The sequence below is a fragment of the Mesoplodon mirus genome (assembly GCF_964341445.2).
Source record: "Mesoplodon mirus genome assembly, chromosome: 16".
Taxonomy (NCBI): Eukaryota; Metazoa; Chordata; class Mammalia; order Artiodactyla; family Ziphiidae; genus Mesoplodon; species Mesoplodon mirus.
Genome location: NC_138992.1, coordinates 29,383,282 through 29,395,709, shown reverse-complemented (window position 1 = coordinate 29,395,709; position 12,428 = coordinate 29,383,282). Strand labels below are relative to the sequence as shown.

Here is a 12,428-nt window from a genome sequence, read left to right as displayed (position 1 = left end):
TTAGAGAGCTGAGTTCAGGCCATTGGTCCACCAGAGACCTCCCGGCCCCACATAATATCAAACGGCGAAAGGTCTCCCAGAGATCTCCATCTCAGCGCAAAGACCCAGCTCCACTCAATGACCACCAGGCTACAGTGCTGGACACCCTATGCCAAACAACTAGCAAGACAGGAACACAACCCCAGCCATTAGCAGAGAGGCTGCCTAAAATAACAAGTTTACAGACAGCCCAAAACACACCACCGGATGCGGTCCTGCCCACCAGAAAGACAAGATGCAGCCTCATCCACAAGAACACAGGCATTAGTCCCCTTCACCAGGAAGCCTGCAAAACCCACTGAACCAACCTCACCCGCTGGGGGCAGACACCAAAAATAACGAACTATGAACCTGCAGGCTGCGAAAAGGAGACCTCTAACACAGTAAGTTAAGTAAAATGAGAAGACAGAGAAATACACAGCAGATGAAGCAGCAAGGTAAAACCCCACCAGACCAAAGAAATGAAGAGGAAATAGGCAGTCAACCTGAAAAGGAATTCCAAGTAATGATAGTAAAGATGATCCAAAATCTTGGAAATAGAATGGAGAAAATACAAGAAACGTTTAACAAGGACCCAGAAGAACTAAAGAGCAAACAAACAATAATGAACAAAACAGTAAATGGAATTAAAAATTCTCTAGAAGGAATCAATAGCAGAATAACTGAGGCAGAAGAACGGAGAAGTGACCTGGAAGATAAAACAGAGGAAATAACTACCACAGAGCAGAATAAAAAAAAAAGAAAAGAATTGAGGACAGTGTCAAAGACCTTTGAGACAATATTAAGTGCACCAACTTTTGAATTATAGGGGTCCCAGAAGAAGAAGAGGAGGAAAAAAGGGGCTGAGAAGATATTTAAAGAGATTATACTTGAAAACTTCCCTAATATAGGAAAGGAAATAGGTGCAGGAAGCGCAGAGAGTCCCATACAGGATAAAACCAAGGAGAAACACGCCAAGACACGTATTAAACTATCAAAAATTAAGTACAAAGAAAAATATTGAAAGCAGCAAGGGAAAAGCAACAAATAACATACAAGGGAATCCCCATAAGGTTAACAGCTGATCTTTCAGCAGAAACTCTGCAAGCCAGAAGGGAGTGGCAGGACATATTTAAAGTGATGAAAGGGAAAAATCTACAACCAAGATTACTCTACCCAGCAAGGATCTCATTCAGATTCGATGGACAAATTAAAACCTTTACAGACAAGCAAAAGCTAAGAGAATTCAGCACCGCCAAACCAGCTTTACAACAAATGCTAAAGGAACTTCTCTAGGCAGGAAACACAAGAGAAGGAAAACACCTACAATAACAGACCCAAAACAATTAAGGAAATGGTAATAGGAACATACGTATCGATAACTACCTTAAATGTAAGTGGATTAAATGCTCCAGCCAAAAGACATAGACTGGCTAAACAGATACAAAAACAAGACCCGTATATATGCTGTCTACAAGAGACCCACTTCAGACCTAGGGACACATACAGACTGAAAGTGAGGGGATGGAAAAAGATATTCCATGCAAATAGAAATCAAAAGAAAGCTGGAGTAGCAATTCTCATATCAGACAAAATAGACTTTAAAACAAAGACTATGACAAGAGACAAAGAAGGACACTACATAATGATCAAGGGATCAATCCAAGAAGAAGATGTAACAATTGTAAATATTTATGCACCCAACATAGAAGCACCTCACTACATAAGGCAAATGCTAACAGCCATAAAAGGGGTGATTGACAGTAACACAGTCATAGCAAGGGACTTCAACACACCACTTTCACCAATGGACAGATCATCCAAAATGAAAATAAATAAGGAAACACAAGCTTTAAATGATACATTAAACAAGATGGACTTAATTGATATTTATAGGACATTCGATCCAAAAACAGCACAATACACTTTCTTCTCAAGTGCTCATGGACATTCTTCAGGATAGATCATATGTTGGGTCACAAATCAAGCCTTGGTAAATTTAAGAAAATTGAAATCGTATCAAGTATCTTTTCCGACCACAACACTATGAAACTAGATATCAATTACAGGAAAAAGATCTGTGAGAAATACAAACACATGGAGGCTGAACAGTACACTCTTAAATAACCAAGAGATCACTGAAGAAATCAGAGAGGACATCAGAAAATACCTAGAAACAAATGACAATGAAAACACGACGACCCAAAACCTATGGGATGCAGCAAAAGCAGTTCTAAGAGGGAAGTCTATAGCAATACAGTCGTACATCAAGAAACAAGAAACATCTGAAATAAACAACCTAGCCTTACAGCTAAAGCAATTAGAGAAAGAAGAACAAAAAAAACCCTAAAATTAGCAGAAGGAAAGAAATCATAAAGATCAGATCAGAAATAAATGAAAAAGAAATGAAGCAAACAATAGCAAAGATCAATAAAAGTAAAAGCTGGTTCTTTGAGAAGATAAACAAAATTGATAAACCACTAGCCAGACTCATCAAGGAAAAAAGGGAGAAGACTCAAATCAATAGAATTAGAAATTAAAAAGGAGAAGTAACAACTGACACTGCAGGAATACAAAGAATCATGAGAGATTACTACAAGCAGCTATATGCCAATAAAATGGACAACCTGGAAGAAATGGACATATTCTTAGAAAAGCACAACCTCCCGAGACTGAACCAGGAAGAAATAGAAAATATAAGCAGACCAATCACAAGCACTGAAATTGAGAATGTGATTAAAAATCTTCCAACAAACAAAAGCCCAGAACCAGATGGCTTCACAGGCAAATTCTATCAACATTTAGAGAAGAGCTAACACCTATCCTTCTCAAACTCTTACAAAATATAGCAGAGGGAGGAACTCTCCCAACCTCAGTCTACGAGGCCACCATCACCCTGATACCAAAACCAGACAAAGATGTCACAAAAAAAACTGCAGAAATATATCACTGATGAACATCGATGCAAAAATCCTCAACGGAATACTAGGAAACAGAATCCAACAGCGCATTAAAAGGATCATACACCATGATCAAGTGGGGTTTATCCCAGGAATGCAAGGATTCTTCAATATATGCATCTCAATCAATGTGATAAACCATATTAACACATTGAAGGAGAAAAACCATATGATCATCTCAATAGATGACAAAATTCAGCACCTATGATAAAAACTCTCCAGAAAGTAGGCATAGAGGGAACTTACCTCAACATAATAAAGGCCATATATGACAAACCTACAGCCAATATTGTTCTCAGTGGTGAAAAACTGAAACCATTTCCACTAAGATCAGGAACAAGACAGGAACAAGACTCTCACCACTGTTATTCAGCATAGTTTTGCAAGTTTTAGCCACAGCAATCAGAGAAGAAAAAGAAGTAAAAGGAATCCAAATTGGAAAAGAAGAAGTAAAGCTGTCACTGTTTGCAGATGACATGATACTATATGTAGGGAATCCTGAAGATGCTACCAGAAAACTACTAGAGCTAATCAATGAATTTGGTAAAGTAGCAGGATGCAAAATTAATGCACAGAAATCTCTGGCATTCCTATACACTAATGGTGAAAAATCTGAAAGAGAAATTAAGGAAGCACTCCCATTTACCATTGCAACAAAAAGAATAAAATACCTAGGAGTAAACCTACCTAATGAGACAAAAGACCTGTATGCAGAACACTGTAAGACACTGATGAGAGAAATTAAAGAAGATACAAATAGATGGAGAGAAGATACACATAGATGGAGAAGATACAAATAGATGGAGAGATGTCCTTGGATTGGAAGAATCAACATTGTGAAAATGACTATACTCCCCAAAGCAATCTACAGATCTATTGCAGTCCCTATCAAACTACCAATGGCATTTTTCACAGAACTAGAACAAAAAATGTCACAGTTTGTATGGAAACACAAAACACCCCGAATAGCCAAAGCAATCTTGAGAAAGAAAAACAGAGCTGGAGGAATCAGACTCCCTGACTTCAGACTATACTACAGAGCTGCAGTAATCAAGACAGTATGGTAGTGGTAGAAAAACAAATATAGATTAGTGGAACAGGATAGAAAGCCCAGAGATAAACCCACACACACGGTCACCTTATCTTTGATAAAGGAGGCAAGAATATACAATGGAGAAAAGACAGCCTCTTCAGTAAGTGGTGCTGGGAAAACTGGACAGCTACATGTAAAAGAATGAAATTAGAACACTTCCTAACACCATACACAAAAATAAATTCAAAATGGATTGCAGACCTAAATGTAAGGCCATACAGTACAAAACTCTTAGAGGAAAACATAGGCAGAACACTCTATGACATAAATCACAGCAAGATCCTTTTTGACCCACCTCCTAGAGAAATGGAAATAAAAACACAAACAAATGGGACCTAATGAAACTGTTAAAAGCTTTTGCACAGCAAAGGAAAACATACACAAGACGAAAAGACAACTCTTATAATGGGAGAAAATATTTTTAAATGAAGCAACTGACAAAGGATTAAAAATTTACAAGCAGCTCATGCAGCTCAATATCAAAAAAACAAACAACCCAATCCAAAAATGGGCAGAAGACCTAAACAGACGTTACTCCAAAGAAGATATACAGATTGCCAACAAACACATGAAAGGATGCTCAACATCACTAATCATTAGAGAAATGCAAATCAAAACTGCAAGGAGGTATCACCTGACACCAGTCAGAATGGCCATCATCAAAAAATCTGTAGACGATAATTGCTGGAGAGGGTGTGGAGAAAAGGGACCCCTCTTGCACTGTTGGTGGGAATGTAAATTGATACAGCCACTATGGAGAACCGTATGGAGGTTCCTTAAAAAACTACAAATAGAACTACCATACGACCCAGCAATACCACTCCTGGGCATATACCCTGAGAAAACCATAATTCAAAAAGAGACATGTACCAAAATGTTCACTGCAGCTCTGTTTACAGTAGCCAGGTCATGGAAGCAACCTAAATGCCCATCGACAGATGAATGGATAAAGAAGATGTGGCACATATATACAATGGAATATTACTCAGCCATAAAAAGAAACAAAATTGAGTTATTTGTAGTGAAGTGGAGGGACCTAGAGACTGTCATACAGAGTGAAGTAAGTCAGAAAGAGAAAAACAAATACCGTATGCTAACACATATATATGGAATCTAAAAAAAAAGAAAAGAAAAAATGGTTCTGAAGAACCTAAGGGCAGGACAGGAATAAAGATGCAGACGTAGAGAATGGACTTGAGGACACAGGGAGGGGGAAGGGTAAGCTGGGATGAAGTGAGAGTGGCATGGACATATATACACTACCAAATGTAAACTAGCTAGTGGGAAGGAGCTGCATAGCACAGGGAGATCAGCTCGGGGCTTTGTGACCACCTAGAGGGGTGGGATAGGGAGGGTGGGAGGGAGGGAGATGCAAGAGGGAGGAGATATGAGGATATATGTATATGTATAGCTGATTCAATTTGTTATACAGCAGAAACTAACGCCATTGTAAAGCAATTATACTTCAATAAAGATGTTTTTTTTTAAAAATAGCAAAAAAATAAATAAAATTTTCAAAATAAATAAAGATAATTGTGTGAGGATGAGACCAAGAACAAAGTCCCAGATAAGGAAGAGAAAGTTTGGTTATTCCTGAAACAGCAAGTTCATAAATGGGTAAAACACGTCTTTGCTATTGTCAGACCTAGTAGCTTCCTTTTGGGAGGTCGAGGTGGTGGTACAGTGTTTCTGGGGGTGCTGGTAATGTCCTGTTTCTAGGTCTGCATGAAGGTTAAATGGGACTTTGCTTTGTGATGATTCCAAATTGAGCTGTATGATTACATTATATATATATATATATATGTATGTATGTGTATATACATACACACCTTACAATAAGAAAAGTCTATTTTAAAAATTGAGTCTGGAAGTAGAATATTAGGAGAGATAGTGACTGTAGAGATCATCGAACTCTACTTTGCCATTTCATGACCTGGAACCTTAGACCCACAACATTGAAATGACTTGTCCAGGCCTCTTGTTCATTTATTCATCCTTTTTTTAGGGTATCTACTGTGTGTCGTGTACTGTGTAAAGCCAAGGCATTACAGGACCAAACAATTCAGATGGAAATTCTGTCCTCGTGGAATTTAGTGTCTAATGAAGAGGAAACTGGCAAAGCTTTTTAGTAGTAGAATGTTTACCCATACTGAAGGGTTTTTGCTGTCGTAAGTGCTACAGTACCACAACAGCATGTTGTCCTCACTGTGTGTACATTGTCATGCTGAAATGTGGCTACCACTTTTTTAGATTATCTTTTTGTTACAATAGACATGTTTTTAGATTTCAAAACTAGGAAAAAACTGGTTTTTTCCCACTGAGAAACTGATATGCTTTGTACCTGACAATAATATGAATTGTGTGACAACTGGTCATGTTTCACTTTTTAAGTACAAGTAGACAAAACTATGCTAAATTAAGCTTTTTGCATTTTACTTAAACATATATAATGGGGCAGTGCTTACCGAAAGAAATTAATAGTCACGTCATTGAACATGCCTTTTTTATCCTTAGGTTTTTGGTGCATTGGCATCTGAGCCATTTAAAGTAAGTGATGGCTTTTATGGTACTGGAGAGACCTTTGTTTTTACATTCTGTCCACAATTTGAGGTAAGAACAGTTATTCCAGTTATATTCAGTTTGTGAAGAGGTGGCATCTTGAAAAGAACATTCACTTTGGAGTCCTGCATACTTGCATTTGACTCTCAATCTCTGCCTTTTACTAACTGATAACCAAGCACTTTTTTGACCATTGTGAGCTTCAACTTTCCAGTGGTTAGAATGGAGATCATAAAATGTAACAAGGTTGTTTAAAAATTAAATGAGAATCATATATGTGTAATACTTGGCGTGGTACCAGAAAGACATCATGGTCTCAGTAAGGAGTACACATCATTATTACTGTTTTGTTTATTAATTATCATTGTAAAATTTCTAGAAACTTTTAATGACCAAATAAGTTTAATGATGTCAATCTTGAAAACTTAAAAAACAAATTATTTGGGGTTAAATCCAAAGTGATTACCTGATTTCATTTTCTTTATTGTGACTTGACTAAAATTAGATACATTCTAATGCCAATGAGATCTGAAATTTAATACATGAATTTTAGTGAATGTGTAACTCTGATTAAAGCATTGAGTGCAATCTCAGAGTCTCTGGTACAGTCAGGTTCAACATGTCAGACAGTACCTAAGAGATGAAATTATAACCTTGAAAATAGGAATCAGCACAGTTGGTTTTTTAAAAAATTGTCTTTAGGAACAGTTTCTATAATGAACAAAATAAGATTTGATAACAAAGTAGGAACGAACTCTCTTAACAAATTTGGGTTTAAGTGGCTCACCAGATTAACTAGTGCTTTCCATTCCTTCCATAAAACATATCAACTGATGCCTACAGCTACCTGGAAGCTTGTAGTTGTTACAGATTTTTGAAGTTTCAGTTATACTTGTTTCCAATCCTTTTTTATGATGCTGTTTCTACCTGGTAACTAATAATGTAATTAAATAAATGTTGTATATCTATGAAAAAGTGAGTGCTAAAGTTTATTTTATTGAAAACTATAATGAGTACTTCAGAAAACTTTTATAAAGGTGAGGTGCTAGAAATTGATGTTGTATTAGGTTTAGGTAGAACTTCCATGATAGGTTAAAAATATTTAAGAATGTTAACATCTAGAAGTTTTACCCTTGAATTTCTCAAGTGTTTTTATGTTCACTTCTCTTTAAAGAAATTGAAACTGGAAAGCATAAACACGTGCTATAGGCTTCTGTGAGAATAATGATAGGCAAATTCATACCCAAAGAAAAGACCTTGGCCCTATATCAAAATGTTAAAACATTATCAAATTAATGTATATTTATATTTGATGGTAAAATAAAAGTTAATGACATCTACTCAGTTTTTAACTAATTTTCTACTTTCTTTAACTTTTCTCATTAACCATCGAACTCTTGTAGTCAGAAAAGAGAAATTCACATAGATAGTGATATTTTCATCTACATATTTAAAGCTTTTGTCATTTTTGTAGGTCTTTAAGTGGACAGGAGATAATATGTTTTTTATCAAAGGAGACATGGATTCACTAGCTTTTGGTGGTGGAGGGTAAGTCTCTTGAACATTTGACTGTGAGATTTTGAAAGAAACTTTAAAAATTCATTTGTGGGGCTTCCCTGGTGACGCAGTGGTTGAGAGTCCGCCTGTTGATGCAGGGGACACGGGTTCGTGCCAGGGTCCAGGAGGATCCCACATGCCACGGAGCAGCTGGGCCCGTGAGCCATGGCCACTGAGCCTGCGCGTCCGGAGCCTGTGCTCCACAACGGGAGAGGCCACAACAGTGAGAGGCTCGCGTATCGCAAAAAAAAAAAAAAAATTCATTTGTGTTATTTATAAAATCAGCTATCTTTGGAAAGTTTTGACATTAGAATCCTAATTTATATATTATGACTAAGAAAGTATAATATTTGCAAGAAGGTGCTTGAGTGTAGTATTTGAAACTCTTGGTAGAATATTACTCTCAAAATGCTGTTTAGTTGATTCATCACCCTTTTGATTAACCCTTTTGATTAAAACCCTTCTTTTAAAGTCTAGTGGCTTCTTGATAGTTGAAAGAGAAATACACTAATCCCTTAGAACTTCTCAAATTTTCAAAAAACCATGGTGGTATGTTCTTTCTCTCAATTTATAAAAAAGGTCCAAAATTTTTCATGTTATTCTACCCTGGAGACTACTTGGATTGATATTTTAGACAATAGAAATCTGTTTTCCTGTTAAAAATGTTAGTGACCCACCCCCCAATTTTTCAGGGCTTGTTTTCTTTTTTTTTTTTTTTAACAGTATGAGTAATCAGCAGTTTGATTTGATTCTTTTGGCATAGCAAGCATTGTGAGGAACTTTGTGTTTCTGTTCTGGTATTCCAACTTCATTTAGTCTTCATGGTGTTTGCGGGTAGCTTGCTCTACTGCCTCCTAGCCTAGACTTGTCAACTAGCCCTTAGCAAACACGACCTCCTTCATTTGTTATTTCTCTCTATCCTTCAGGATGAGAATAATGTATGCTAAATAATTCCCAAATTTATAGAAGTGTTATTTGTTTCCCACATTTGAGGATATATAATAATAATTCATTCAGGTCACAGAATCTTGTTAGCCTGAATATTCATCATCCTGAGTGATTCTAACAAATTCTCTTACAACTTCTCTGTAGATAGGTGTTTGGAAGACATGATTTCAGTGATTAAAAATTAACCATGGTTATGATAGCCTTCTCTGAAGGACATAACCAGGTAACTAAAAACCATGTTATTTTTAGTTGTTGGAATTAGCTTATAATGTTTATATGTTCCAATTACACCCTTTATATTTGGGGAGAAGGCAGAGTCATTTGGCCCTACTCCAATGGTGGTCTTACATGTGATTCAGTTAGCTCTCCAGGAAAGCCTCACAAGCAAGTGGCTTATAATTTCAAGCTGTTAAGGGTGCCTTCAGTCTTTGAAAGTAATGTACACAATGTCATTAGATATTTGCTGCAACTTAGTGTTAATGATGCAACATGATTCCAGCAAGCTGAACTAACCATTGGGTCAGTTGATAACAAATTAAGACAAGTTTACAGTCTTTGAAGGTGAGTACAGTCTCAGAAAATGGGAGCTATAAGGACTTGATATTCCAGAATTCCAAACAGGAGCCCCAATGAAATCGAAATCATGTGATGGACTGAATATAGGCTTTGGAGTCAGATAGACCTGATTCAAATTCCAGCTTCAACATAAATCACATGTGGGACCTTGAACAGCTCAAGTCTAAAGTTTCCTCAGCTGTGAGTTAGAGATTGAACCCTTAACATTAACCATACATTTTATTTTAGATTATAGGGAGTTTTCATGTCTCTAAGAAACTCATGTTAAATATATTAAAACCAAACAGCAAAGAGAAATTCATAATACCAGGCAAAGAATAGCCTCAAAAGCTAATTCTATAATTTTAGAGGGTTCATCTTACTCCTTGATCTATATGTTAAGTGATTTTATAATGGGATATGAACAAAACAAAGTTGCCTTGTGCCACTTTGTGTGGAAAGGAGTAGGGAATGGTTTTGAAAAAAAGATTTTTAGAGTTGTTTAATACTGAAATGTCTCATTAAATTAATATTTTACAACCTCTGCAATTATTCTTTTACACCTTAGGGCATAAGTATTAAAAGATTTTTGTTAGAACTATTTTCTTCTATGTATTACAGGGGAGAATTTGCCCTGTGGCTTGATGGAGATCTCTACCACGGAAGAAGCCATTCTTGTAAAACATTTGGAAATCATACACTTTCTAAGAAGGAAGACTTCTTTATCCAAGACATTGAAATCTGGGCTTTTGAATGAATATAGTGCTCTCTCTCTTAGCAGGATAATGGCCCAAACCTGACATGGACAAACAAGCATTGTTTGGAAAGTTAAGAAGCAATACAATGTAACATGTAACTCATGCTTTAAAAATAGTTCATGTCACCATTTCTTACAGCTATAATTTTGGAATTTATTTTTAAAATCATGTTTCTGTCCCAGAGGTCTTTAGGGTTAGACCATGGCGTGGGTCCCTGCAGTGTAACAGCTTAGGTTTTGTCAGAATTTTGGTAGCATTTTGATCATAGTGACCACCTCATCTATAATCCATGTTTTCTCAGTCTCCTAATAGGATGGTGCTCTTTTGTTGAACCTATTTTGGTTTATTATTTTTTAAACTATATTGATTGTTTTAGTAGAGTAGTCTAACCTGGGATATTGAGGGAATGAAGACTAGGTACTGCTGTATCTGTGAGGGTGGCACAGGTGACTTTTGGACATGCTCAGCTTAGTTATTCTTATAAAGGAAAAAACACATGCCAAAACAATGCATACTTCATAGACCACTGAGTTCTAGTTTTAATTCACAGTACAACATTCTCTTTATTAATTTTGGCTGTATTCTCAATTTTATTTTAATAAAAATGAAATTTGAGGAGAATTCTGATTGTAATAGACCACAGTGCACATGATCTGCAGGTTTGGGCATATGCTTTCATTGTTGAATTATCTGATAAAGAGTTATAAAATGACAAAGGAGAATGAGAACTTGATGATTCTACTGAATTTAATATATCAAGCAAGAAAATATACTATTTACATATTTGTAGCTTAGCAGGGCATTATCATAACTACAAAAACTAAGAAACAGATGCATATTTCGTCAACATATTGTGTTAGGTATACTGTTTTATAGTTCTGTTGTTTTAGCATTGTTGCACACCAACTCCCAAAATAAGGTTCCTATTCAAAAGAAAAAAAAACAAAAAGCCTTGTGATTTTTTTTGAGTGGTATATGTTATTAATCACCATTAGCATTTGCTGTTATAAAAGGGCAATGATTATAGTAGAATATTGTAACTCAGTAGACTTGTTGAATATGCAAACTTACTGTCAAGTGACCTCAAAAAAACAAAAAAGAAAAGATAAAATATATCAGTAGTTCTTATCCTCTTTTGTAGGAAACCAATAATAAGCCATTGTGGCAATAATTCATCAGTTAATTTCAAAGCTTCGTGTAATGCAAAAAAAATCCTGCCGTTATACATGTGACAGTGACCTTGTGCTGAAATTTCAGCTATTCCAGGTAAACATTGTATATTATCTTGTAAATTAATGTTTAAAGGTAGTTTTGTTCTTATAGAAAGTGTTGATTGCCAGGTTGCTTATAGCACTTTAAATTATTCTAAAAATGAAATTATAAGCCAAATATGTTGGCTTAAGTAGATTTAGTTGTATAGTACTTGGATATATTTAGATCTTTTGAAAGTTTAGATAATTATCTAAAGAAAGCATAATGCTAATGAAAAAGAAAATCTGATAATCTATTGAATATGCTATTGCCGAATATGAATAGAAATACAGGGCATCATTTCCTTGTTTATGTAAAGCTCTCATTAAAAGTTACTAACAGTGTATAGATTAAATGTTTACAATATAGGGAACTGTAAATAAATATATCAGTTTTTTTCCCCCTTTGGTCTTCCACAGCAGTATTATTGTCTTTGTGGAGTTGACTAATCATAAAAAAATCCTGTATTGGATTTCAATTACAATAAGGTCATAGTGGTGTATACCAAATAAAATTAAATACATAAATATAAATTTGAGTTTGGATTTATTGAATAATCAAGTTATTTTTATATTTAAGAAGTCTGATTAAATGTACTACTGTCTTTTATATGTGAAAAATGGTTCTAGGAGCTATGGTGGTGGTGTGGTGGTGGTAATAGTAATAATGATGGAAGGATGCATTCAGACAGAGGGAACAGCACAGTTTAAAAAATGGGGATGTACTTGG

The 12,428-nt window shown here is 35.7% G+C and overlaps 1 protein-coding gene across 8 annotated transcripts in view; it reads left to right on the top strand.

The window, feature by feature from the left end:
- Positions 1–10,924, top strand: part of OXR1 (oxidation resistance 1) — a 446,853-nt gene extending 435,929 nt beyond the window's left edge. For all 8 annotated transcript variants that reach the window (XM_082601053.1, XM_082601051.1, XM_082601055.1 and 5 more), the window contains 3 exons: positions 6,586–6,681; positions 8,105–8,178; positions 10,312–10,924. In XM_082601053.1, the coding sequence (XP_082457179.1) occupies positions 6,586–6,681; positions 8,105–8,178; positions 10,312–10,447 (306 nt within the window). In that variant the 3' untranslated portion in view covers positions 10,448–10,924. The remainder of the gene's footprint in view (positions 1–6,585; positions 6,682–8,104; positions 8,179–10,311) is intronic.
- The last annotated feature ends 1,504 nt before the right edge of the window (positions 10,925–12,428 follow it).